Raw genomic sequence first — 23,858 nt, forward strand, 5'->3', positions numbered from 1 at the left:
CAAGTTTATAGGGCACCAACTAATTTAGACTTTTGACAGTGCTCATCGTGAGGCTCAGTTTTTTCGCGCTCGGTTCACCTTAGAGATACTGGCTCGCGAATGTCTAAGCAAATGTTCTGGCAAAGATGACTTCGAATCAGATGTTAAAGCTCCAGGTATGTGCAAAGTATGGTAGATGGTGCTCTGGCTAACAGACACAGGAGCTGGCGTTTTACGGGTCGATAACCGCACTTGCGTTCGTCGGAGACGACTTGCTCGTCGCTGGCAGAGGATGCAAGCTCGCGGTGTACAACTGGCGAACTGGGGAATTATTGCATGAAGTACGATTATTTAAGAGAAGCAAGATCCAGGGATTTGCAGTTGGTAAGTAATACACTTTTTTGTTTGCTATTGTGTTCCCGCAGACTAATCCGTATCACAGGCTCGCACAAAATTCTAGTATGGGGAGCATACTCGTTCGGCTTCATAAATGTCGACGACCTATTCGGAGGACACTCTTTCCGAGAGTTTCTCATACGAGATTGGTGTATGATGGGACACTGGGCTCAACGCGACGGCGTCGAAACGCCTTACCTTGTCACTGCACACAACATTCTCCTGAGAATAAGTCCTGACTGTCACAGGCTAGAAGAGATAATAACCTGTGACATTGAGTGCATTTTATACTCGGCTGCCTTATATTCCGGCGTAAATGATATACTCGTGGCTGCTGGCGAAGTGCTGGGTTCAATCGAGATATGGTCCGCGATGTCACGCAAGGTCCTTGCGATTCTTAATGGTCACGAGGGTTCCATTTTCAGCGTGCAGTTCAGCCATGACGGAAAATACGTGGTGAGCTGTTCCGACGATCGCTCGATAAGACTCTGGAACCGCGAGACACAAGAATGTTTAGCTATTGGCTGGGGCCACACTGCGCGAATCTGGCAGCTTCGGTTTCTAGGAAAATATATTCTGAGCAGCGGCGAGGATAACTCTGCGAGGCTGTGGGAGTATAAAAACGCGAAATTGGAATGTATGCAAGTGTTCGAAGGGCACACGGGGCGAAACGTTTGGTCGTTGAGTGCGCTGGGAAAGGATAAGTCGATTATAGCTACGGGCGGCGCTGACGGACGTGTGCGGTTATGGGATATTTCGGAAATGTCACGTATTAGAGACTCCAAGTATTTGAAGCTGTTTGACGAGATTACTACAGGGATTTCGCCTAGTGTAAGTTTTAAGATTGTTTGTAACTTGACGTTTGCTAACGAAAGATACAGTGCGGTGCTATCAAGCAATATGCATTGCTGCATACTTCGACATATGCATTTTCCACCTATGGCGGGTAAGTTGTGAGTTTCTTGCCACCTAGTTTTGGGCATAGGCTGATCCAACATAGGTATATCGTCGAGTACGACTTTGAACAAAACAGCACCAAGAAACTCTACCATTCTCCGGATATCACAGGCTTCTCACTTCTGAGAGGCTGGAAGGACAAGCATTGCATCGCTGTTGGGGATAGAACTGGCAGCGTCCATGTTCTGAACAAGAACGGTTATTCGGTGAGTTTGATGTTGATTCTGAATCCACTCGCATATCTGCTGACATCGGCATAGATGGTTCTTGAACCTCCGCAAAGATCGGCTGGAAAAACGACAGAGATGGTTACGTTGTCGATCGACGCAGTTTTGTATTTAGTTGTGCAATATGGAAACCTAAGCTGTCCGTGGTCGCTTTATGCGTTTTCTCAGAGCGAGGCAAGTCATCCACATCGCTGTTGTGTTGAAAACTAATATTGTCCAGGATGGCTTTACGTTGCTATACTCAACGACTCTAGAGGCCCAGACAACATTTCCGATTTCATCTGGCTTCATCTCATCGCGTAACAAGTATATCACTCTCGGCTCACGGTTTGGCGCTATCGCTGTATATAGCATTGCGCATGCTCCGACGGCGGGACTTCTCGGTTGCTATCGGCGCGTGATTTCAGATGACTGTATCACGAGTTTGCTTGCCGTGACAGATGAGCCTGGCGAGACTGATCTCTTGGTTACATCTCGTTCTGGCGCGTATGCCGTCTGCAGTTTAAGCACTGATGGCGAGTTCGCATTCGATAAGATTCATTTGAACAAAATTGGCAAAGGAAGCATTGAAGGAGTAAGTTTTGTTGACGTTCTTGTATGGTGACTTGTTGGCTAACTTTCAACAGAGCGCTTATATTAATAACGAACTGCTTTTCTGGGGCTTTCGCAACAATTACTTCTTTATCTGGAATGAATCTCTCCAATACGAAGTCACATCGGAAGTATGCGGCGGGCCGCATCGATTTTGGACGTTCGACATCTTCTCCTCGTCGAGCTACAAGTTCGTATACACAAAGTCTACATCGATCTGTGCTCTATTGGGACTACAAGAATGTGAGAGAGTTTTCACGAGACCGATATTGCAGGATGGAAGTCACGGCAGGGAAATCAGAGCGATCGCGGTGTCTCCGCGGCAAAGAGAAGATGGAGCGACGTTGATTGCGAGTGGTGCGGAAGATACGTGTATTCGATTGGCAAATGGTAAGACTCTGTTCTGCTGTTTTGTATGTGTGAGAACTGACTAACAAACGCAGTATACCCGGACGGCAAGATCCGCACACTTCATGTGCTCCATCGGCACGTTTCGGGTATACAGGAACTGAAATGGTCTGAGGACGGTGCGTATTTGTTTTCAAGCTCAGCGCGAGAAGAGTTTTTTGTTTGGAAGGCTACTGTTAGATACAGCGAGCACTATTTATACCCTGTTGCGGCAGCGCCTATTGAATCTGAGTTGCCGGACTTACGCGTCATGGATTTCTACGTCGCTGAACAATTTGTGGATGGCAAGAAGAGGTATATTATCGCGACGGTTTATTCCGATTCGACAATTAAGGCGAGTCAGTTCTTTGTTCGTGGTCGCATATACTTACTGACAAGGACCAGATCTGGAATTTTATTCCAAGCACAGCTAGCTTCCGACTACGGTCGACTGGACGATACAAAACCTGTTGCATATTCAAAATTTTGGGCACCTACCAAGACGACCAACTTCAAATCTACATCGGGTCATCAGACGGCTACCTAACGTTATACAAGTTTTCAAATATCTCAGCAAGCCACTTATTAGAAGCCGAAGGTGCTGGATTACTGCAATTTCCGAGATCTACATGGAGCATTCCTGTGCATCAGTCGAGCATCAAATCCTTGGATATATCACCCATTGCGGATGACAAGATCCTTCTTATTTCCGGTGGAGACGATAATAGCATCGCAAGCACCCTCGCCGATGGCACATCTGCAACAATGATCCAAACCATTGCCAACGCCCACGCGTCAACCATCACCTCTGTGACATTCGTCGCAGAGGCCCGCTTCATTTCTACGGCCGTGGATCAGCGAATCAAGTTTTGGCAGGTATCCCGAGGAGGTGAGTTAGAATGCGTAGGGGAGGAGTACACAACAGTATCAGATACGGGATGTGCCGCAATTACAGATAGCTGTGAGAAAAACGGTAGCAGAATTGTGTTGGTTGGTGGCGCTGGACTTGATATGTTCAAGTCGAAATGGTAGAGGTGGTTGTTGTGTACATTTACAGACATTGCATGATACGATTGAACATTCAAGATCTGTTTCTTTCTGTAGTATAAGTCGTCGCGACACGCACTTCGACGTCGTGATCGATACGGCGAAGTGGTGTTCAGGGCTAGGTGCTTATGATGCGCTACTCATTCTAATCGACTGCGGCCGCTACTGCCATAACTTCCAAACGCCTTTGTCCTACGATACTGCCAGATTCTCGTTGAAATTCTTATGTTCATCTCATACAGTGTGCATTGCCAATCAATAACTATCACGCGGCAGTATTGCCGGTAATTTTTGTGAACACATCCTCGATGTGCTCCCACACCTGTTCTCCGGCGCCCTCCTTGCGAAGCTTCGCCAAGACCGCAACCGTAGCGGGACTGCCAGGGTCGCCATTATAATCAATTGAATAGACTCCACTGCCAGGCTCGCCATTGCTCCCCAAAGCGATGGACACATGCTCGCCTAACGCGACGCCAGCCGCGGCGTCTGGCTCGCTCAAACCGGGGAACCTAGCGCTTGTGAGAAAGAACAGATGCCGCTCGCCTGTCTCTTCGATCGGTATGCTCAAAAAGGGAGCTAGAACCGTGGCGACTATAGCAAGAACAGTCATAAGCAGACTCTTGGAATCACTGCCGAGATTGGTCTTCACGAAGCCGGGATAGTCATGCACAAACGTAACAGAAGGTGCCTTCTTTGCCAGGACTTCTAGTCCTAAAGTCATCATGGACGTTGTGTGTCTTCTGCCCCGAATAATATTTTTTATACTCTGACCGGTAATGTCGGTCCTATCAAGTTCGCCCTCTTTGGTGCCTGCTAGAACCGAGAGCACCCGTCGCAGCCCGGTCGCCCTGTCGAGCAACGGCAGCAAGTTTTCGATGAATCTGAAACGGGAATAGATTGACAATGCACTGAAATATAGTATGCCCTCACTGGTGTACTTGTCAAACACCAAAGTACCAGCGCTGATGCAGAGTACATTGATCGCAGTCTCGCGTTTCTTGATCTCGTTGCACACGGTGTCCACGTTCCTGATCAAACTGACGTCAGACTGGAGGAAGATATACTTGCCCTGCGGATTCAGTGCTGCGAGCTCGGCTTTGATCCGCACGGCGGCGCTCTCGGTGCGGCCAACGAAGTAAATAAACGGTTCCTTGACGTGCTTCGCGAACTGCTTCATAGTGGTCTCGCCAATGCCGCCAGTGGCACCGACAAAAACGGCGACAAGCTTTGCCGGGAGTTCTGTCGCGATGCGGGTATTCGAATCGCGGATATCAGTTAACTGCACCATATTGCCGATTCGGTGGTGAGTGTTGGGGTATATCAGGACAGGCCGCCTTTATAAAGATAATCAGCAAGACGGGACAGGATTTGCGCCGCGGCGGAGCTCGGAACATTAAATACTCCGCGAAATTTCACAACGTCCACCTCAACCCCCATTCTAAAATGTGATCGTCGAGATTATCGCAGAAGGCGTAGATGTCTATTGCGTCGTAGAAGAGTAAATGTTTGAGAGAAACTAGACTGCTTAAGACAGCATATGGCGCCAAATTCAGGAGAAGCCTCACAGCTTAGAGTTTTGCAAGTCCTAATTTCGATCTTTCCGAACTTCTGACGTTCACGACGACCCCACCACCACACCACCACCGCATTCATGCTCTCACAACTGCTCTCGGTGTCCCGGATAGCCATCCTCTCCAGTGTACGCACTAACATTGCCTCTGGTATGTCCTGGTCTATGGAGATGCAGTCCCGCGCGCGCCAGTCGCTGCTCTCCGTCCGCCGGAGTCCGAACCTATTGGCCTCTCACCCGTGTACAGAGGCGACTGCGACTCGGGGAATTAAGGTCCGGTCATCGGTGAAGAAGCTTTGCCCGGATTGCTACGTGAGTACTCAATGCACGACGGTGTTCGAGGTGAGGTGCTGACGATTGCGGACACAGGTCGTGCGACGCAAAGGACGGGTCGTTATTCGATGCAAGTCGGAGCCACGACACAAGCAGCGACAGGGCTAAATCGGATTTGTTGTGTTGCTCGGTGCTTGCCTACGTGAACTACGCGGATACATCCTGCGAGCCGTCGGGACATACCGATTCTCTGTTTATACAGTGTGAGATTACAATAACAAAATCCCCTAAACAATATAACCAGTCCTCTAAGACGCCTAGAACTATGCGGCAAAATTGCAATGATATGTACAATGCTATACAATGTCCCCGGGTTCGAGGGAACGTAGTTGCACCTGCAGCGTGTTGGCCTCTAATGCCTGCTTGTTGGCTTCCACGCGTACGATGTATTTTCCAGGAATAACGATCATGCCGACGTATCTGAATCGCTTATCGGGCCGGCGTGATTTGAAGCCGGGCGGGAGGCTCTCAGTGGCGTCGCTGAGAATAATGTTTTGTTCCTAGAACACGAGTTAGAAGGGAATTCTGTTGCAAGTTGACAACCTTCCTCTCTCGTCCCGCACAAAAAAAAACGTACCCGATCAGTCGCAACCAGCGGCCCGTGAAACCGCCGTCCGTCTGTGGTTGTCACGAATATGGGAACAGACAGAAGCCGAGCGATTTGCGGCGAGAGCGGAGGCTGTTGTGACATCGGCAACGGCGTGCCTGACGCGGGAAAGGTGCCTGCGGCATTCTCCATGACCGAAAGCAATTCACCGTCCGCGAGAGTGCACGGACGAGTGAAGCGTCGAGGATCGAGTTCGTGACAGCGTAGTGATAGGTTGCCGATGAACACCTTGAAATTCAGCGAGGTTGGTGCTGGGAGTCGCGAATTGACGCGACGCTACTACTTCTCTTCCCCCCGACTCTTGTCTCTCTACCGATCCTACAACTTGGTTGACTGGCTCTGGAACAGCTAATTATCGATTCGGAATATCCTCCCTCAGTCGTTGCATGCAAAAGATCTTCAAATCGGTCATTCATTATGCTATCCAAGTCTCAGTCCGGTCTGTTCTACAAGGACGAGAACACCACCTGCGGTTCTGATTGATTGGACCCGGCAAAGATGGAGTTCTCACTGGTAACCTAGGATTCTTCAAAATGTGCTGTTCCGTTTCTGGCGGAATATATGCAATTCGGATGCTTAGTGAATCGTGAAGGTGCCTGGCCGCATCAAGGATGGTGCTTCGCTTCATCGCACGTCCACACGTGGGCGTGCATTCTATGGAATGCATTTTGGCTGTGTTCTCGCTCAGTGCTGCTACAAGTGTGGTGCGAGATGTGAAGTTCGCGACTCGACGGTGTGTACACCGTTGATGACCGACGGTTCGCCTGCGCGTTTCGCAAGCATCAACAATGCGTCGGCATCTCGCACCACACTTGTTAAACGCGTCTGCCACTCCCCGATGTTCGTCTATGCCAATCGAGTTCCATGATACATCCAAAAATGTCCTTCGAATAGCAACTGCCTTGTTCTGCAGATAATACAGACGAGGGAGACCTGGCCTGACTCAAAACTCAGGCTTCCATCCTACAGGCCGTAGTTTTGAGCAACAGAGTGAATACCAATCATCTATGATACGCAAAACCAAAATTTCAAAATGAAGCAGCACTAGCCATGTTTTGTTGAACTCTCAATTTTTTATTTTCTACCACCCATTATCATACAGAACGCCACTAACACACATCAATTTTCAACACAACACAAACAAAATGCATGGCTCTCGAAAGTCAGAGCGAAGACACTCAGGCGTCGATTAATAATTCTCATCAGGTGGGGGTGCATAACCATTGACTCCCACTTCAGGAACGTCGGGGATATCTTGTCGACGGCCTTTGTACTCTGGCTTGAGGCTGTACTTCAGCGCGTACGGGCCTTTCTTGTTGAGAATAGCAATGGCTCCAAGAACTTCCTTCAAGAACGCCTGTCGCAAAAATTAATAAGAGCAACAAAACAACGAGATCGAAAAATACGAACCTCAGGTTGCCGCGTACGTTCGCGCAGCCCCTTCATCGTCCAGTAATCATAATCCTCAAACAGCTTGAACAGCAAATCCAGCAATTCGTTCCGCGATATTCTCGCAGCTTTCCCTTCCTGTATACGCTCTTTGTCGCGTTTCTGCGCACGCATAAACATGCTGTTGCTGTCTTTCATGTTCGGTCCCGCGAGCGCGGCCGTGATGCCTGGAATCTCAGTGAGCAGAGTGACTTGCTCGCGCGGCGCGGCTTCCGTGAGTTTGCGACGCTGGGCGAGGAAGTTTTTGTAGTTTTTGTCGGTGGGAGAGACGGCGAGGGAACATTCGTGGAAGACAGTGCCAACGAGCGCCGTTTTTTCTGAAGTGAGAAGGTTAGCGTCTGCGCTGATCTCGATCCCGCGAGAAGAGACATACTGGGAATGTTAACCCGATTATATGGCTGGTACCGGCGCTTACTACTAAACCGTCCTCCTCGTGAGCTATCCACCCCGGCCTGTCCCGCCGTCATTGGCGCAGCACTAGGTCGTCCGCCCGCCAAGACCGCTGATCCACCACCTGCTGCTGATCCACCAACGCCACCGTTTGCTTGACCCGTCGCCGCTTTGCCGTTGTTAAACCGCGCGAGATTCTGCTCGGTGAAGACAAATGTATTAGACACGTTCTGGTTTGTGATCGCGAGTTTGTACTCGTGGGGGAGATCAAAGGTAGCTGGACTATCAGATAAAATCAGGCGGATCTAGACTGAGTTAGCAACCACAAGCCCGTATGATATACTCAATGCAAGCACGGAACGCACGTCGTTGGTGTTATCCTGCCGCAGCCTGATCGTGCCCAGATCTTGCCCGTCGCTATCCATCTCCATCCACTTATCCCGCAAGAACTTCGGCATGCGAACAAGCCACACCTTAGTGTTCAACTCATGCAGATCCAAATCGCCAGAATCCTCGTACACGTCCGAGTCCTCACCGGCTTTGCCTTCCTCGCCCTCTGGAAGCGACGCCATGGACACATCCGAATCGTCCTCGTAGATCATGTTCTCGTCCGTCGTACCTCCAGCCGCGCCGGCGCCGGCACCGATACCGGGCTCAGACTTCACGCCGTTGAAGGAGGACGACAGACTTATTGACGAGGACATGGTGGCGGGGATGTGTACATCCTACACAGTGTGCGACGACGGTGTGGGCAGTTTTAAACTGCGGCGGCGTAGTCCGTGACTTGGATTACGCGTAGCGTGCTCGGATATACGCAGCGCACGCGATTTGGCCACACATCCGCAGCTCGCTTTGTTTAGATTTGCATGCTGGCAAGTCGCATTCATCAATAACTATCACAGCATTTCAGAACAAAAGTCACAATTTATAACTCCTGGACAGTACCCTCTACATCAACTTTCTCCGCGTATGCCAGCCCATGCCAGCGCCGCCCACTATGCGGCTCACTTCCGTGATCCAAGACTTTGTCACTTACCACCAACAGTATATCTGATCCACTTCGATCCCTCCACCAAGCAGTACATGAGCGTCATATTCCCCTTTCCGCTGCCTACAACCGGTGCTTTTGCATTTAGCCAATGCATCCCCTCGACGGAACACTACCACCTCATCGCAGAGGCTGACGCGCGCCGCGCGCGACTTCGGGATACGCTCAAGCGTGCCAAGAGGAGGGATATCCAGGACATGGTCGAGGTCGTCAAGGTGCAGAGGGCGTGTGTGGTTATGACAAAGTGCGATCGATGCTAATTGTTTGTGAGACAGGCAATTGACGATTATATACCCTATCTCTTCACGATCAAGCGCGGAATCGAGGCTGGGGGATTACTTCTCGACTCTGAAATCGGTAGGTCATTCATTCTACATATACTTGCCATCGTGCTTCTATTAACCGCATTTTTAGTCACGTCATGGAGAATGCCCCTTTCCAAGTCGCATATCAATATGGTCGAAACCAGTCGCGTATCCGCACCAACGATTTACTACGAAGTGTGCATGACGATGTTGACCTACGCCCTCGCGCTGCTTGCTCTCGCCGAAGAGATATATCAAGTTGGGCAGGCCGACGAGAAGTGGAAGCAGGTATGTTTACTGACGCAAACCATTTTGCGCTGTGCTACACTGACATCTACAAGACCACTGCGCATCTTCTCACTGCGCAATCAATCCTCATATACCTCTCAACCCACCCACTCCAACTAAGCACACCTGTCCCCATCGACCTACAACCATCAACCCTCAGTTTCGTCGTCTACATGATCTCCGGCTCGCTCCACCTCCTCATCATCTACAAATCCCTCCCCTCTCCCTCTGCCGTTTCGAAACCACCAGTCTCCTCCCTCATGTCCCGCGTCTCAATCTACGCACTCGAGAAATTCACCACCGCCGCGTCGTTACTACCGCAGGCGCTACGCAACGACGCGTTAGAGTCTTGGGTTAAAGAGGCAAAGGCGTATTCAACAGCGGTTGCCGGACGGTATATGGCGATCGAGAACGAATCGAAACAAAACGTCGGCGTTGCAATTGCGCAATGTGCCGCTGCTCTCGCGGCCCTCAAATCCGGCCCCGCCGTCGCGCTCTTGTCAAAGCCAAAACTTCTCCACAAATCATCGTCCTCATCCGCCCACTCCTCGGCAGCAAAATACCGTGGAGGACTCCAGTCCAGCATGAAACCGCTCCGCGAGGAACTTGAGAAGCTGGAAAAAGAATATCGCAACCAGAACGACAAGCTCACATTTCAAAAGATTCCCGATATCAAGGAAGTCAAGCGAAATTGGCCGTCCGGTCGTGAGGTCGTTGTGCCTAAACCGGAGTGGACGCCAACCGGGAGTCTGGTATCCTGGGACGACGAAGAAGATGACGATGAAGATGGCAATGCAGGGCCTGCCCGAGCGCCCAGCTATGGCGGTCAAGGCCAGTACTACTGAAACTATTTATATGTATGTAGTAGCTAACCATCAACTCTTTCCAAATGAATATTCCGTTACTCCAGCATTAGACATCCAATCACACTTTCTAACAAAAATCATAAGCCATTATTGCAGTCGTCATAATCGAGAACTTTGCTATCTCGACCGACAAAGCACAAGTAATAAAAATTTAAACAAAGTCATCAATCATTTGTTGCACCTCGCCGTACTCGTTCGCCTCCATAATCTCCTCGTAGTTCCCAACGATATCTTGCCCCTTGACCACGCCGGGAAGCTTGCGGCCTTTGGATTGTCGCGCCCACAACTTCTTCGCTTTCTCGTCCGTCGCAATATCGATGGGCTCGAAAGGCACGCCATTGGCGCGCAGAACGGCGGCGAGCTTGTTTGACATCTGCATAATGTTCCGACCAAACATATTGCCGCCGGTGAATGACGTATAGAGGTATACCGTATTGCTGATGTCAATCGTAGGAGGAGCAGGTGCTGCTGCTGGAGCTGGTTCAGGAGTATCTTTGACTGCCACACTTGCAGATGGTGTCTCGATCTCCTTGGCCTTATAGGCAGCCGGGGTAACAGGTACTTCCAGTTCAACCGCCTTAGCCGCCTCCACAGACTCAGGCGCCGCAGAAGTCTTAACTGGACTCTCAACAGGCGCAGTCTCTTCTGACTTGACTTCCGCAGGTGCCTGCTGAACAACTTCAGCCTTACTCACAACCTCCGCAGTTGGCTCGGTAACAGGCACTGGCATACTCTCTTCTCCGGCCACCTCAACAGGTTCAAGTTCGGTCTCCTTGGTAGCAGCGCGAACTACAGCTTTTTCTGGTTCCTGCACAACTTCCGCGATCGATTCAGCTGGTGCCGCCGTCTCAGTCTCCTCAGACTGAGTAACAGGTTCCTCGACAGTGGCCTCGTTAATAGGAGCGGCGACCTCTGCAGTATCTTCAACAGCAATTGCTTCAGAAATTGAAGGAATCTCAGGCTCCCCAATCGTCTTAGCAGTCAACGCGGGAGTAGCAGGTTCCTCGATTTCCTTGGTAACGGTCTCCTCGGTCTCCTCAATCGCGATGGTCTGCTGCACGACAGTTTCTGGAGTTTCTTCAACAATTTCAGCTTCGGGGATAACCGGCGCCGTCGCCTCTTCCACTGGCTCGGCGATGGTCATCTCAGGAGTAGCATTCTCAGTTGGGTCTTCAACGGTAGTACGCTCCTCCGGAACAGACTGTGTCGCGGGTTCCGGGGGCTCCGCGACAGATTCCTCAACAGTCTCCACTGCATTGGCATCCAGCTCCATCGGCTTGGCTGACCCCTCAGGCGAAGACACCACGAGAGGCTCGGTAAGTGTCCCAGCTTCTGGTACCGCTCTGGTCACTATTGCAACCTCATCCTTAACCGCCCCTGCCTTAACATCGGCCTCATCCGTCGCGGCGACGAGCTCCTCAGGAAGGTTTTTGCCTGTATATTCTTCAATAACTTGCTCCAACTCCTCCGGAACCACTATGGTAGCGGGTTCAGCATTGACAGCAGCCATCTCCTCAGGGATAGATTCCCCAGTGATTTCCTTGCCCGTGAATTCTTCGATTACTTGCTCCAACGCCTCCGGAATGGGCTCCGCAGTATGTTCTTTGGTGGCGGTCGTCTCGACAGGAGCATCTGCGAGAATCGCCTTGCTTTCTGATAAATCTTGTAAATCTTTGCTTGGCGTGGTTGGCGTAGCCTCGACGGTCTCCGTTGGTGTAGCTTCAGGTTTCGCGATCTCCTTTGGTTCTTCCGGTACATCGGAGGCAATCAATACAGTGTACTCGTCAGGCCGGACAATTTCCACCACATTTCCTGATGTGGTATCCGTAATCACCTCTTCAGCTATGATCTGCTCCACCTCGGCCTCAGGATCAAGGCCATCCGTGGCCAATTCGCCGGTCAATTTCGGATCGGTTATGTCGTATTTGCTATCCTGGATGATGACGCCCTCTTTATTAACTTGCGCATATAAATCAGGCACGCTGTTGGCGATAGAAGACAACTTCGCCTCAAAATAAGACGTGTTCGATGTCGTTACTGCATCTTGCGCAGCACTACCAGCAGGCACTTCTTCGCCCTCGCCGTCGTCGTAATCGTCAATCAAATCAATCAATTCATAATCGTCAGCCTCAGCTGCCTGTGTCTCCCCCGGTTCCGGAAACTCCTGCGAATCGAGCACCTCGACCGCGTAGTTTGGGGTCGAACTAATCACAATTGTCACCTCCTCCTCCGTGGCGGCGGCACCGACTTCATCGGGAGTTTGCTGCCCGACCTTCTCAAATTCCGAAGAGACCTCGGAATCTGAGAGTGATTCTAGAGATTGCTCCATTGCGCTGTAGTGGAATTGAGATCAGCGTTCGGAACTTGCATAAACTGCGTTGCGTACGCCCCATATTTGTACAAAGAGCGACGACAAAGCGACAATTGACAAGGCAGATAGACGCACCTGTAAAAATCCGATTTCTTTTGCCCTCTTGATTTGCACGAACAGTCTGGGGCTGCGGTATTCGCGAGTTATGGGCGTGGCGAGGACGTTGTGCTCACGGACGATCCGGATCAGCGAATTGGGACTACGGATCGCACTCATAAAATGACGCGCCTGCAACGCGTTGTTGATTCTACAACTATTGAGCACAGTCTCAACCAAGATTTGCTTAACAACTCTTTTGCATCTCAACAAGTAAAGACACAGCAATAAACGCAATGCTATTTTTAAGTTCTAACAGCCATTCACTACAACAACGCAGAACTCGAACCAAAACGCATGTCTCATCATGCGCGTATATCAACACACGGCTCGCAAAATCTTTACTAGCTCACGAGTGTTCTCTAAAGCAACCAAGAGAGGGGGCATATTTACTGTCACGATAAGAGTCTAATATTAGAATGTAATCGTACTATATATGTAATTACCCACACCCATAGCCATCTCTTCCTTAACCTAGACCAGCGCCTGTCGGCTCTTGTTGTAATCATCCACCGCCATCCCGATCTTCCCATATAGGAACTGTCTTGCAGCGTCGTCCGTAATTGGCACAAATGGACCCTGTATTCCTCCCCACAGGACCAGCGCAATTCCACGTCGTTCCAAAGACACAGTCTGCAGCTGTCCAAACTGCACGTCCCACTGTGTCGTCATCGTGCGCGTATGCATCATGAGCATCCGTGTATACGTCACAATTACGACCAATTCTTCTCCTTGCAGTGCCATGTGTGCCACATAGTCTTCCGAAAAATAGTCACCCTCGTTGACCTGTTTCAACCAGGCTTGTCCGATCGCCTCGCGCTGTGAATATGGCTTGACGACCATGTCGCGTCCGATAAACCGTGGCATTCGTACGCGATCAAGGCTCTGTCCATCAAACACCGTAGTCGTGTTTCGGATACCCTCGCTGACATTGCTCGCAAGATCAAATAGTCCGATTGCAGTTTTCGTCGGTAATCCAACCAATCCGCGTCCAAGACCCTTCAAAAATCCGGCTGCTCCTTCTTTCGCACCCTCCATCGGTGCGAGAGCAATACCGGTGATTCCGCTCGTCAATCCTTCTACGAATGAACTTGCTCCGGCGGTAACACCATAGAGCGCATGACGGGGTCGATTGCGACCCCGGCTTATGCGTCGTCGATTCTGAAACTGCTCGTCTAGCGTGGCGACTGCTAGACCCTTCGATATACTGCCTGTAACCTTCGCGACACTGTCTGAAATTCCAAAAACGGACTTCTTCAAGAAACTCAAACTGCCTTTCGCAAGTCCAATGCCAAGCTCCTGCGGTCGTTCATTCATGATAAAGCCTTGGTACGGTTCGTAAAAGAAATCCATCACACCGGAGGACAAGTTATTGAAGAGCCCAACAGGATTTCCCAGAAAGTCCGCGGACCCGACAATCTTGTGCACCTGGAACAAAAACTGCTGTCCGTAATGTACCGCCATCAGACGCGTGAGCATCGACAGCGACACGCGCGCGTTGTCAATCACCAGCGCATTGAGCTGTACCGGCGCGTCGTTGATATTACCGATAGCCATAGTAAGAATATTCAAGAAGTACATCATCATGTTCGACGACGACGACGTCTTCTCCTCTGCGTTCACGCGCTCCGTCCGTACGAACGAAAGATCCATCTGCATAGGCTGGATATGCAACACTTCGAAATACATATCCCGTCCGCCGTCCTGCTGATTCGGCTCCGGAATTTCCAAAACATCGTCGCACAATCGGTCCTCCTCTTCACTACGCCAACTCGCCCCCTGAACCTTTGAAAAGTCCAAAACGGCAAACAAGAAATCCTCATCGATATCAAACGTCATCTCCTGCAACAAGATCGTCGCATACTTCACGTACAGAACACCATGAGACTCATCTTTCACGCGCGTGATCGACGCCGACAGCGTTGGATGATTTTCCATCTCCTTTGCGTTCTGCGGCACGACACTTGGGTACACGACAATCGGATAAATACCTCCAAACAACATGTTGTCAACCTGTATCCACTTCAGCTTCGTGCTCATTGTCTGATAAAGTGCCGACTCGTTGTACTTGAATTCGAATCCGCGCAGCGTAATATAACAGAGCTCCTGCATCCGCGAGTTGACAAGCGACACGCCAATGCCTTCGAAACTGATCACAGCTTTAAATGTAATATCTCCGTCATCATCGTCTGCGACCTCAAAGCCTCCAGCTCCTGTCGATGACGATGCACCACTTCCACTCGATGTCGATGCAAAACTAGATTGCGACGCGCTGAACTTCGGCTTGTACAAACTTCGACTGGCATCGTAATCCGACAACACTAGAGTCTGAATAGGTCCATCCGCGACAACATTGATATCGATAACTCCTACGCTTCCAAGCTTCATGGGCACAAGATTTCCAATCTCTGCCAGCGGCACATGTCGCTCAACTCCGCCTGCGCAAATAACCAGCTCCTTCTGCTTTGCCGCAGGATAATCCCATGAGTATGGCATAACGCTCTTCTTCGGCAACCGGTACAACAGTGGCCGAAAACGGCTGCCGCTCATCATGTTTGATATCACCTCTTCCTCGTCGTCATATGCGATGTACGGATTAGCCTGATAGAACGTAAACTCCGTGTTGCTGAAGTTTCGAATTGAGTACGGCCAATTGCTCTTCTCCATGTCGATATGCAAGAAAATTGCTGCCTCCTCTATCAAAATTTCAATCTTCAGTAGTTTTTGTCCCACACCAGGTTTCATGACTTTCACGTGCGTTCGTCCGTAGTCGGAGATGTTAAATGGCGCAGACCACGGCGCACCCTGTTGAGGAAAACTCAATGATAGCTGCTTCTGCTCGACCTGTTGCATAAAGTGGAGCGGGAACACCTCGCCAGCCTTGATCGTCATCACCGTCGACGATCCAGGCTCACGAATGCTGAGATCCTCCGTGAGCTTGTTCTTCACAATGAACCTCGGCTTGATGGTCACAATCTTAGTCAGCTTATACTTGCCCTGACCCTCCGCTACGTGGATTCCAAGATGAACCTCCCGCACGCGGTCCTCGCTCGTGATGACAACATCCGTGTCTCCGCCGATTGCGTCGAAACTCTGCGGACTACTCCATAACGACTCACCCACGCGCAGAATCGCACGATTCGTCCTGTCATCCGTGCCGTATGAAAACATCTGCGGAATCGCCCGCTTGTTCGTGCCATCTCCGTTGACATCCTCTGACTCAAAATTGGACGATGCCAGAATTGTTCCGGCTTTGATCTGCAAATCGACACCGGTTTTGTTCAAAATGATATACGGACTAAAAATTGATACTCGGAATGCGCCGCCGCTATTCGGGACCGTGCTGTATACCATTAGCTCCATGTTGACAGCGTACAAAATCCGCAACTTACTAGTAGTGCAACCGAAGATTCAACTTCTGACCGGCCTTGTTCCGCGTCGCAAACGTAACTTCTCTCGTAAACTCGTCCCCCGAATGAGCCGTAATAACCGCATAATCCGTCTTTTCAAACCCGCTGTCGCGCATATGTACCCGCATAAGCAACATATGCGACAACTTGACTACATGCACGGGACTCAACAAGCCCTTGCGCAAAAAATTCGACCACTCTTTCCTGAGGTTCTTGTCGTTGATCATAAAGTTGAAATCATACGGCAACAGGTTTTGTACCTCAATCGGCGCCGAAATACGGATCCGCATGTGTGGATACACACGTGTCAACGGCTCGTTGTGGTTGTACTCTGCAAACATTTGGAAATAAAACGGCGTCACATCCTCGCTGTTCGCAGTTGAGGATGACACATCCGGTGCGCAAGTAATATATGGTGAGTACTTGCCCAGAAAATTTCGCCAATAGAGCGATTCGTCACTCCATGCATATCCCAATCCAGCCGCAGGTCGGATTCTGAACGGCTGATCAAACATCCGTTCGATGGGAACTGCCTGTCCCTCACCGGGTACGATCGTATATATATTTGGCTTTGAAGTACCAGGAATGCCAACCATGATCTCAATCGGGATTTGCGAATTATTCTCCACAAGCAACGCTGATCGGAACGTGATGTGCTTCACTTTGTCCTCCCGCAATTTGATCTCACACACAAGTCTGTGTGCGATCTTTGTCGTCTTCGGGAGCAGCACATATAACGCCTCACCTTCCTTGTTGGCTTGAATTCGCGTAACGGCTTCAAACTTGCTGTCCTTCAAACGAACGCCAACGGTTCCATGTTGTGAGTCGTCATTCAGATTCTTCGATACTGTTAGTCCACTCCTCAAGTTGTTTCTAAGATACGAACATACCTCACGAAGTTTTCGCCAGTCGTCAAAGCGCCAAGGCACTTCCTCTCCGTCCTTGATCTCCTTCGCCATAGAGTACTGTGAGCTATCCGCATTATCAACCCACACTTGCAGCGTGAATCCTGTCATGTTCTTTATCCGATATGGCGCATTTGCATCCGGCGGCCGCGATAACAGATCACTTCCTCCTGACATCATATCAATCGCGTTGGTAAGAATCGAAATCGTCTGAGTCGTGATCGTCAACTCCAGAGTTTTCCGGGAATTGAAATTAATCGCCAAGCTCTCGGGTTCGATCGTCCGCGTCATGTGGAAACCCCAATGCCACGGCTCGATCAACGGTTCCCACGCGGACTTGGAGTAGTTGTACACGTTGACAAACATCTCGATACTCGCGTCCGCGTCCATCTCAGTTGACCAATTTCGCACGTGAATCGGGAACTGTTTGATGCACATGTCGATAAGGGGCAACTCGTGCACACCGCCAATCAGCACCAATCGCAATCCGTCAAAATCTGCGTTCAGCTCCTCTTTATGCAACAGACCAGAAGACACAGGGGGGAGTCCCGAGATGGAGCCCACGCGTGCAGCTACCAGATCTTTGGATGTCGTTGTGCGATTTGCCGATGGCCGATTTGCCTTCTTAGCAAGCTGCTTGAGCTTCTTGTTGGCAGAGAATCTCGAGTATGGCCGTTTCTGAACGGGTTTCACCTGCTCTGGCGACAATTCTGCAGCCTTATGCACAATCGACAACGCGAGTAAAATATCTCTGAGCGAAAGACGTAGTACAAGTGGTTCGACAGCCATATTGATACTCGTCTTATGTTGCAAGTTTCCGGCGTTATTGTCAATCGACAGGATCAAGTTGAAATCGTCCAAAATCCGCAGCCGATTCTCCTCAAAAAGGTCCATTCGACAGAGATAAATCCCGACCTGTCGCAATGTTAACGTAAACGCGTTCTGCTGTGTCATCAATATCTCCTTTATCCGAAGTACAACCGCCTCCGAACTCGATGTTAACGGATTCGCAATCAAAATAACCGACGCGTCGACGATTGTAATCCTAAACGAGAGTTTGCCTTGTGGCACGTCCTCGTCCTCGGGGAACGTGACGGTGTCGAGATGTGCGATCGTGCTCTCGCTGTCGTTGCTCACGATGTCGACAGGCATGGAAGAGCCTCTTTCAACCAACGTCGATCCAGAATCACTTTCATCTTCCTCGACATCCTCGTTATCAACTTGCAGCGAATCCACGAAAAAAGTCTTTAGTGCGAAGATATAATCAATCGCGAATATAAACCGTGGACTATCGATAGACAAAATAGCGGTAATATCGGTCGCGCCGTTCTCGGCTTTCATCGTCGACACGCTAGCCATGAACTGATACCCGTCATGTTTGATTGACGGCACAATCTCGCGAAACCTGTTCTTCTGATGCTGCCGGCTGTCATAAATCGTGAACGACTTGACGTGGAACTCGGATTCAATCGCATCGCTCGACAACATACGCAACTTGACATCCGTATCCGTCAATGCGAGCTTTGACAAACTTGCCGGTTGCGCTGTTACCGTTGGAGAATCAGAATCGAGGAATAACGCAACTGCGAACATCGGCAACTTGAACACGAAGTCAACCTTTGTAAACACATCGTCAGTCGGCATGATCGCCGTAGGAGTAGCAACCGCCCCACTCTTGAAACTCTTGCCGAAGGACACCGCCGCATACGACTTCGATTGCCGTCGTCGTGTAGTCTCCGTATCACGCGGGGTCTGTGCCAACGCGGCCCTTGCGCGCATATTATTCGCAGCTTCGTCGACCTGCGCTGGCGGCGCCTGGAATGTTGCAGGCAAGGTTTTCAAAAGTCCGATAATAAAGATATACTGCGACTCAGTTAAATTGAGGTTCACATCCGACAGCGATCCAACGATCTCGAGCTGCGGCCGATCAACCCCAGGAATATGCTCGACATAAACCATCTTGAACGACATATCGAGATTTTCGATCATCTGCAGTTCCTGAAGCACATTATCAGGGAAATGAAACACCGTTGTAATCCGCGTCTGCCGCAGACCGGCGTTAATCTTGTTCACAGCCGCCGATGACGCCTTCGGTTCGATCGTCAACGTGCTGAATGTATTCTGAATGTACAGTTCACCAAGATGCACTGTAACCACGTCCATACGAACAACACCGCCGCCGTCCGGATTATCAAACGGACATTCGCGCGAAAAAACTAAAATTGGTGTGCGCACGATGACGTCGAAATGAATTTTATCCGGATCCTTCATCTGCGACGCTTGATTCACCGCCGCCTGACGTGCCGAATCGTACAAGGTCTTCATCTCTGCAAATTTTGCAAGAAACTGGAGTATCCGTCTCAACGACTCGTCCACAAAGTTTATCATAATCGAGCCCGAGCGGAAGTAGATCGAAGAATTGTATCCCGGATACGCCTGGCCGAGCGTGACGGGATCGAACGTTTCGTATCGGAAATCAGCTAACTCGTCACCCTGAATCGAAATCAAGTTATTTGATGCTGCGTGGCCCGCCTCATCAATGACGTTGTCCTGCAACGCAAAGTTTCCAATACGACCGCCAACACGTATCGTCTTCGCCATGGTAAACACGCCGATGTCTGCTTGATCAATGCGCACCGTGGAAAGTCGTACGCCGTCGTCATTCAAAACCAGCACGATGCTCGACAGATTAAGCTTCAGCTTCATCTTCTCCGGTGCGGAATCAGTGGCCGTCAACACAGTCGACGCGACTTCAGTCTCGCTATCGTCGCTCTCGTTAAGCTCAATAAGCTGACTCTCATCTTCAACTGCGACGGTTTCTTCCGATGGCGACGAAAACGTGGTAGTGATGAAATCCAATAACGTCAAAATCGACTTGCGCGTAATCACAAAGTTCAGTGTTGCGATGGACACCTCAATATTCTGATCAATACCATCAAACGAGGATAAATACTCCGGCGAGTCTTTAGACACTTTGGAATACTTGACATGAAACAAATTTTTGTTCCCGGGGTTCTCCCTGAGATGATACTCCGCATTGGAGTCGTAGTACGAATCCGACGATATCAGCTTGCTAAACTCCGGTTCCGGATGCGGTTCAATTCGGTCCTCGACCGTAAGCTTACTCAGAATAATCTCGGCGTGCATGTCGTACTGACGGTTGTAAAACATTAACTCGAAATGCTCGAGAATGACATCGACCAGCAAATGACTCGTTGAGAAATCACTATCCTCGTCTTCCTCCGCCATTCCGGACGCAGGTCCGCCGCGATATAACGAACCCTGCACTTTCTCGACGGTGAAATTGAACTCGAAAGCCCGCTGCTTGTAGCTAGAATCCGGACCGCCGTCCTTCCGCTTGAATAAATCTGAAGAATGCGATCCGTGCTCGGCTGCCTCGACGAAAGTATCGTCATCGTCATCGTCATCCTCTTCATCGTGCATAAACTTTTCAATTCTAAGCCCGCGCTCGCTTTCAGACGAAAATGTAAATCCAGGACGCGCGACTTGCGTAGCGGAGACGGTGTCTTTGACCGCAGGCGCGCTGGCAGGTTCTATCGCAAGTGATTCAAACCCTTCATTGAAGCCGCCCAAATCATCTGCGTCCGTAAACGAGAGATTCGGAATCGATGAGCTGATGAGTTGCATGAGAATCTTATACTTGACATCCGACATCGACACGTGCAAAACAGGCAAATGACCCGAAACCCTGAACTTAGTCAAATTCAATGCATTCGCAACGATAGAAATCTCAACCAGCAAGTTCATATTGATTCGGTCAACGATATGGAAATGCTTATGCTTCCCAGTGTCTTCGTGCAGTTGCGCAATCGTTTCCTCGACATTCGGACCGACTAGCACCTGCGTCGACTCCAAATTCAATTGGAACTTGTCGTACATCAATGATTTCAACCGCTCGTAATCTTCCTCCTTGTATGGCGAAGATTGCTTTGCCTGGATTTCACGAAGTACACTCTTGTCTGCGAGGTTAGACACGATACTGATATGACCGGCGTCAAGAACCATGCACGGCGCGTCATGCTCAGTCAAATTCGACGGAATAATAATCAATGGCGCCTGCAGATCCATCTTCGCGTTCAAAGTCTTGTGCTCTTGCAGCGCGTACTCCAAGCCAGCACGCGTCTGATTCGTGATGCCCTCAACCGTCGCACCAGCGGCATACAACAAAGCACCGAAACTCTCCATATGAGACTTAGGCGGTTTGAAAAACTGCGCAATCTCTTCGATAAAGGTCTTGTTGTAGAAAATCTCCATGCTGCCGAGTTTCACAATCAAGCTAGAATCCGCGGACTCGTCGAGCGGATTCTTCTCAAAGCTGAAAAAGAAAAACGGATCTGGCTTGGCTTCAAGCGTCGTGTCGTCGTCATTCGAGCTGATACTATCTTCAATACCAGAAATCTGCGGGTGCGCTCCGACACCCGTCGTAGGTCGCTTCACGCGAACGATGTCCGGATATAGCGTGGCCTCCGTCGTGCCATCATGCACCTGCAGCCCATCTAAAGCAAGATCGACAAAGAAGGAATCTGGCCGCTGCAAAAAATTCATCGAGAACGTATCAAACACAAGCTGCAAAATCTCGATCGACGCACCGCGCGGATCGCGTTTTAGTGCAAAGCTGCCCATCCCAAGCGAAACCTTCAACTGCATCTTGATAGCGTCACGAGGTAAATCGAGCAGCGGTGGCGCAGGCTGCTGGTCCTCATCCCACTCGATCGCGTCATAGAGCTCTTGTCGCTGCTGATCTGTCATCACGCTGGAATCTTCACCAGATTGCTGGTCTTTCGATCCGCCGCTGGAACTCTCGCCGCCTGCGGCCGCGCCGGCACTGGCGCCGCCCCAGCCCCAGCCCCACCAGCTACTCTTCGTCGCTGTCGAGTCAGTCTTGGCTGCTTGCGCGCTGGTGATAGCTTTGAGCTTGCGCTTCTCTTTCCGTAACTCGCTCTTCGCCAACGTACGATAGAATCTGATGTCTTCAAAGGTCAGCTTCACCTCGAGTAATCTGAGCTCCTCAGCCTGCGCCGTGCTGAGAAGATTGGCCGGATCAGCGAGCGACTTGATCTTAAAAAGCTCAATATACTTTTTCCGATCGTCGCGCCGCTCCTTGAAATACGGCCATGTCCACTGCCTGCGTCGTTCGTGAATCTCGCGTAAAATGACATTCCCTGCAAACCGGAACCACTGCTTCGGATCCTCCTCGACGGTACACTTTGGTCGCAGATTCTTGAACTGCTCTGTGCGAATATAAAAATGAAACAAGTCCACCATCATCAACGCGTCGCGGTACTGGAACTCGTCGAGAATAAATCCGAGCTCGTCGAAAATCAACTCCGCCTTGGAATTCGCAATCGTCGACGCAGAGCCCTTGTGGATCGTGATCCTGCCTTCGCCTGAAACTGGTTTAAGGACGTACTGATGCTGCGGGGCCGCGGGATTAATCGTCTTCGCCTTCTTATCGTGCGGAATCAGTTTTGCGAAAGCGTCAAGCACACCGGCGAGGTCGTCGAGCGTGCTGAGTAACTCTGAGTCTGTGTTCCAATACATCGCAAGACTTTCAAGACGTGATAGTTTGTGCGTCGTGAGCGCGTTGTCCTGAATGAAAATCGGTAGCCAGTTCTGATCCGCCGAGACCGCGAGGAACTCTGCGAGCGTGATGCCGAGCGTAAACGGGTGTCCCGGTGCCGAGATCGTGTCCTCATATCTAAAGTGAATATTCTTTATCGTGATCTGTAAATTGTCTATAATCTGTGAAAAATTGTCAGCCGAAATTTTGCCCCTCACTGAGGCATTATCGCGCCGTACCTTGGTAACCAGAGACTCCGTAAAGCTCTGGTTCTTCTGCGCCTCCTCCGGGGAAATCGACGACGGTTGCGCCTGAAGTAACAACTCTGCATCCTCGAGCTTCTCGAGTTTCACAAGCTGCTTTCGTCGTTCTTCCTCTGCTTCGTCATACTACGTATGTTAGTAGGCCCATACAGCCGACGGATCCCAACCACAAACACACCTCCTGGTTCGCCTTAGGAACAGCAAGTAGATACACGTCCTCGATGAACACCTTGACTGGTTTATTCTTCAAATTCGACCACGGGATCTGCAATGTTAGTTCACCTAGGTGGCCCTGGAGGATATCAATTGGCAAGCGGAACTTGTCAAGCGCCTGTGTAGCAGTTAGCGAAAGGTCTAGATACATACAAAAGTACTACAAACCTCCCGCTTGAGTTCGAGCTTCCGGAGCTTGACGTCGCCACTCCATATGCCGATGTTGAGCTGCTTCGGATCAAAGTTCTTGACCTAAACACAAAACACATATTAGAGGGTCGATTCGCATGTACCTACGAATGTAATCGCCCAAGTTAAGACTTATCGCATACATAAGCACCCTAGAATAGAATTAACATCAGAATCTCACGATAGCGCGCGCAATCGCGTGGGTAGTCTGCGTTTCAGCATTGCGATAACTCCCAACCCGTGCTGCAGCAAGCGTTCGCGATAACGAAGACGGAGAAACGCACCAAGAATCGGTTGAGCAGCGAGGCCACAAGACCTTCAAGCATGCTGGATGCGCTTCACGGACGGTCCGTGAGAGAATAATGGACGCGACTGCTCTCCGTGGTGGTG

At 50.3% G+C, this 23,858-nt stretch overlaps 9 protein-coding genes across 9 annotated transcripts; 3 read left to right on the top strand and 6 right to left on the bottom strand.

Annotated features, from left to right (window-relative positions):
* The first annotated feature begins 17 nt into the window (after window positions 1-17).
* Window positions 18-3,709, top strand: V1518DRAFT_122222 (WD40-repeat-containing domain protein). The gene is made up of 10 exons (XM_066900697.1): window positions 18-155; window positions 201-363; window positions 422-1,206; window positions 1,257-1,321; window positions 1,376-1,538; window positions 1,593-1,733; window positions 1,780-2,133; window positions 2,186-2,540; window positions 2,594-2,892; window positions 2,943-3,709. Exons 1-10 carry the CDS (start codon window positions 126-128, stop codon window positions 3,567-3,569), a joined length of 2,982 nt encoding a protein of 993 aa, XP_066757347.1. The 5' UTR covers window positions 18-125; the 3' UTR covers window positions 3,570-3,709.
* V1518DRAFT_422553 (short-chain dehydrogenase reductase SDR) lies at window positions 3,636-5,145 on the bottom strand. Its single transcript, XM_066905476.1, has one exon. It carries the CDS (start codon window positions 4,870-4,872, stop codon window positions 3,850-3,852), a length of 1,023 nt encoding a protein of 340 aa, XP_066757348.1. The 5' UTR covers window positions 4,873-5,145; the 3' UTR covers window positions 3,636-3,849.
* V1518DRAFT_422554 (mitochondrial 54S ribosomal protein bL36m) lies at window positions 5,140-5,786 on the top strand. The gene is made up of 2 exons (XM_066905477.1): window positions 5,140-5,466; window positions 5,524-5,786. The coding sequence occupies exons 1-2, from the start codon at window positions 5,236-5,238 to the stop codon at window positions 5,593-5,595; spliced, it is 303 nt and encodes a 100-aa protein (XP_066757349.1). The 5' UTR covers window positions 5,140-5,235; the 3' UTR covers window positions 5,596-5,786.
* V1518DRAFT_422555 (uncharacterized protein) lies at window positions 5,656-6,408 on the bottom strand. The gene is made up of 2 exons (XM_066905478.1): window positions 6,065-6,408; window positions 5,656-5,987 (listed from the first exon to the last, which is right to left on the bottom strand). Exons 1-2 carry the CDS (start codon window positions 6,224-6,226, stop codon window positions 5,784-5,786), a joined length of 366 nt encoding a protein of 121 aa, XP_066757350.1. The 5' UTR covers window positions 6,227-6,408; the 3' UTR covers window positions 5,656-5,783.
* Window positions 6,409-7,147: 739 nt separating this feature from the next.
* Window positions 7,148-8,749, bottom strand: V1518DRAFT_422560 (transcription initiation factor IIF, beta subunit-domain-containing protein). The gene is made up of 4 exons (XM_066905479.1): window positions 8,299-8,749; window positions 7,917-8,238; window positions 7,505-7,860; window positions 7,148-7,451 (listed from the first exon to the last, which is right to left on the bottom strand). The coding sequence occupies exons 1-4, from the start codon at window positions 8,635-8,637 to the stop codon at window positions 7,284-7,286; spliced, it is 1,185 nt and encodes a 394-aa protein (XP_066757351.1). The 5' UTR covers window positions 8,638-8,749; the 3' UTR covers window positions 7,148-7,283.
* A 59-nt stretch (window positions 8,750-8,808) lies between these two features.
* Window positions 8,809-10,499, top strand: V1518DRAFT_422563 (uncharacterized protein). Its single transcript, XM_066905480.1, has 5 exons — window positions 8,809-8,900; window positions 8,979-9,196; window positions 9,257-9,338; window positions 9,396-9,574; window positions 9,628-10,499. Exons 2-5 carry the CDS (start codon window positions 9,017-9,019, stop codon window positions 10,417-10,419), a joined length of 1,233 nt encoding a protein of 410 aa, XP_066757352.1. The 5' UTR covers window positions 8,809-8,900; window positions 8,979-9,016; the 3' UTR covers window positions 10,420-10,499.
* A 107-nt stretch (window positions 10,500-10,606) lies between these two features.
* Window positions 10,607-10,864, bottom strand: V1518DRAFT_368446 (uncharacterized protein; the record flags this gene model as incomplete). Its single annotated transcript, XM_066901245.1, has 1 exon — window positions 10,607-10,864. A coding segment is annotated over one exon (258 nt), but the record flags the coding sequence as incomplete, so codon positions are not given.
* Window positions 10,865-10,951: 87 nt separating this feature from the next.
* V1518DRAFT_122747 (uncharacterized protein) lies at window positions 10,952-13,048 on the bottom strand. Its single transcript, XM_066900698.1, has 3 exons — window positions 12,887-13,048; window positions 11,173-12,773; window positions 10,952-11,107 (listed from the first exon to the last, which is right to left on the bottom strand). The coding sequence occupies exons 2-3, from the start codon at window positions 12,767-12,769 to the stop codon at window positions 11,067-11,069; spliced, it is 1,638 nt and encodes a 545-aa protein (XP_066757354.1). The 5' UTR covers window positions 12,770-12,773; window positions 12,887-13,048; the 3' UTR covers window positions 10,952-11,066.
* Window positions 12,956-23,794, bottom strand: V1518DRAFT_387785 (uncharacterized protein; the record flags this gene model as incomplete). The annotated part of the gene is made up of 7 exons (XM_066901722.1): window positions 12,956-16,250; window positions 16,300-17,156; window positions 17,208-22,985; window positions 23,043-23,192; window positions 23,245-23,397; window positions 23,448-23,531; window positions 23,741-23,794. The coding sequence occupies 7 exons, from the start codon at window positions 23,792-23,794 to the stop codon at window positions 13,382-13,384; spliced, it is 9,945 nt and encodes a 3,314-aa protein (XP_066757355.1). The 3' UTR covers window positions 12,956-13,381.
* Between the last annotated feature and the right edge of the window lie 64 nt (window positions 23,795-23,858).

This window comes from Limtongia smithiae (assembly GCF_038497785.1).
Source record: "Limtongia smithiae strain NRRL Y-17922 unplaced genomic scaffold V1518scaffold_14, whole genome shotgun sequence".
In the NCBI taxonomy this organism is placed as follows: Eukaryota; Fungi; Ascomycota; class Lipomycetes; order Lipomycetales; family Lipomycetaceae; genus Limtongia; species Limtongia smithiae.